Source organism: Numida meleagris, chromosome 27, assembly GCF_002078875.1.
Source record: "Numida meleagris isolate 19003 breed g44 Domestic line chromosome 27, NumMel1.0, whole genome shotgun sequence".
Classification (NCBI taxonomy): Eukaryota; Metazoa; Chordata; class Aves; order Galliformes; family Numididae; genus Numida; species Numida meleagris.
This window is the reverse complement of record NC_034435.1, coordinates 3,017,598-3,019,949: the sequence shown is the minus strand read 5'-3', so window position 1 is coordinate 3,019,949 and position 2,352 is coordinate 3,017,598. Positions and strand designations below refer to the sequence as shown.

General features: G+C 74.2%; 1 protein-coding gene across 1 annotated transcript; it reads left to right on the top strand.

The window, feature by feature from the left end:
- On the top strand, nt 29–2,346 carry CBARP (CACN beta subunit associated regulatory protein; the record flags this gene model as incomplete). Its single annotated transcript, XM_021379017.1, has 5 exons — nt 29–220; nt 328–456; nt 544–751; nt 828–1,060; nt 1,109–2,346. Coding segments are annotated over 5 exons (1,953 nt in total), but the record flags the coding sequence as incomplete, so codon positions are not given.

Here is a 2,352-nt window from a genome sequence, read left to right as displayed (position 1 = left end):
GGCTGCAGGTTGTGGGGCCTCCCCCTGACCCGCTGTGCCCCCCAGGTACACGCTGACGGAGGGGGATTTCCACCACCTGAAGAACGCTCGCCTGACGCACCTGCACCTCCCGCCGCCCGCCCTCAAGATCGTCACCATCCACGAGTGCGAGTCCAGCGAGAACAGCCTGGCCATGACCCCCCGCCGGCCCCCGCCCAAGCCCGGCCTCGCCATCTTCCAGGTGGGCACCGGGGGGTGGGCATCATCCGGGTGGGGGCTGAAGGGTGGCCTGGGGATGGGGCCGTGGGCGCAGAGCTCTGTGCGGCCCCTGATGCGCTCTGCCCGCAGCCCCCCGGGGGGCCGGTGCCGCAGCCCGGCCACGCTGTGTGCCCCAGCTCAGCGCTGCCCGGAGACACCTACAACTCCACGGCGGGAGGGAGCCCCGCCACCTCCTCCGACTCCGGGGAGGGCCCTTCGGTGAGTGCGGGGCTGGGGGGGCCTGGGCTGTGCATGCCTGCTCCCGGGGCTGAGCCAGAGCTCACGACCCCCCCCCCATGCCCCCAGTTCACCGCAGCGCCTCGGAGTGGGAAGGGGCCCATTGCGGGCGGTGCCAGCCCTGGGGAAGCCCCCCCGGCCCCCGCTCAGGGCCCGGTGCTGCAGTTCTTCACCCGCCTGCGCCGGCACGCCAGCCTGGATGGGGCCAGCCCCTACTTCAGGATCAAGAAGTGGAAACTGGAGAGCACCCAGCGGGCATCCAGCCTGGACACGAGAGGTGGGGGCCAGGGGGGCTGGGGGGGGGGGGCTGTGCCCCTCTGCAAGGATGCGACTTTCCCCCCCACTCCCCCCAGGGTCCCCCAAGCGCCGTCAGTTCCAGCGGCAGCGTGCGGCCAGCGAGAGCATGGACCAGGAGGACCGCGACCCCCACCAGACCGACATCATCCAGTACATCGCCCACACCGACGACGTCGCCTTCCATCCCGCGGGCGGCCCCTTCCTGCCCTCCCCCAGCAGCCCCCCTCCCTCTCTCGGCAGGTATTTTTCAGTAGATAGAGGGGACGGGGATGGGGGTCCGTGCATGGGGGTGGGAGGGCTCCCACCTTTAGGGGGCGACGGGTTCGGGTTGCGGTAGGTGGGCGCCGGGCTGGGGCGGTGGGGACCGCACGGCNAGCCGGGCGAGGACAGCCCCAGCGAGGCGGCGGCCCCGGAGCAGCGCAGCGTCGGCCACGACATCTGGAGCCTGCGCGCCTCGCTGGAGCTGTACGCCGCCTCGGAGCGCAGCAACGACCAGGACTCGGTGCGCAGCGACGGCGCCGACAGCGTCTCGTCGGGCGGCGCGGCCCCCTGCCCCTCCTCCTCCCTGGACGAGGCCGAAGGCCCCGAGGAGAAGCTCTGGGCCCGGCCCAAGGCGGAGGAGCCGGAGCCCGGCACGCGCAAGCTGCTGCAGATGGACAGCGGCTACGCCTCCATCGAGGCGCCGGGCCGGGGGGGCGAGGAGGGGCCGCCCGCGGACCAGACGGCGTCGGAGAAGCGGATCTGCTTCACCAGCGCCGGGCGGAAGGGCACCATCTTCGAGAGCTTCGAGGGCCGCGAGCCCGGCGAGGAGGAGGAGGAGGAGGAGGAAGAAGAGGAGGAGGAGGCGCGGCGCGGCGCGGTGGGCGGGGGCCCGGTGCGCTCCCACAGCCCCCTGGCCTGGTCCCCGTACGGGCAGATGCTGGCGGGCCGGGACGCGCCGTCGCCGCGGAGGGACTACAGCATCGACGAGAAGACGGACGCGCTGTTCAACGCCTTCGTGCGGCACGACCCGCAGTTCGACGAGTCCCCGCCGCGCGGGAAGCACCGCTCCCGCACGCACCTCCGCAAGCAGTGGCAGCACGCCAAGCAGTACAGCGACCCGGGGGTGCGTTACCCCGCGCTGGAACGGCACCGCACCCCTCTGCGCCGCGGGGACAGCGCCAACTCCCCGCTCGACGCCCGCTTCCACGGGCCGCTGCCCCGCATCGTCAGCGCCGGGGACGAGGAGGCGGCCGAAGCGGACGCCGGTTCCGCTCCGCTGCCCGAACCCGAGATCCAGGTGATCGTGGAGGAACCCGGCGAGGAGCACCGGACCGGGACGGAGCGCGGCGGAGGGGAGGAGTGCCCCGGTCCCGGGCGGTGCGTGGGGCCGCGGCCCGGCGCGGAGCTGCTGGACAAGATCGCGGGCGGCCTCGAGGAGCGGCTGTACGGGCACCTGCGGAGGGAGGCGGAGGGAATGCGGGCGGAGACGGAGAGCGCCGTGACCGTGGCCGCCGGGGACGCGCCCCCAGACCGCAGCCCCGCGTAGGGGCCCCGCGTCGAGTGCGGGGGGCTGAGCCCCACCGCGGAGCGGCGGCACGG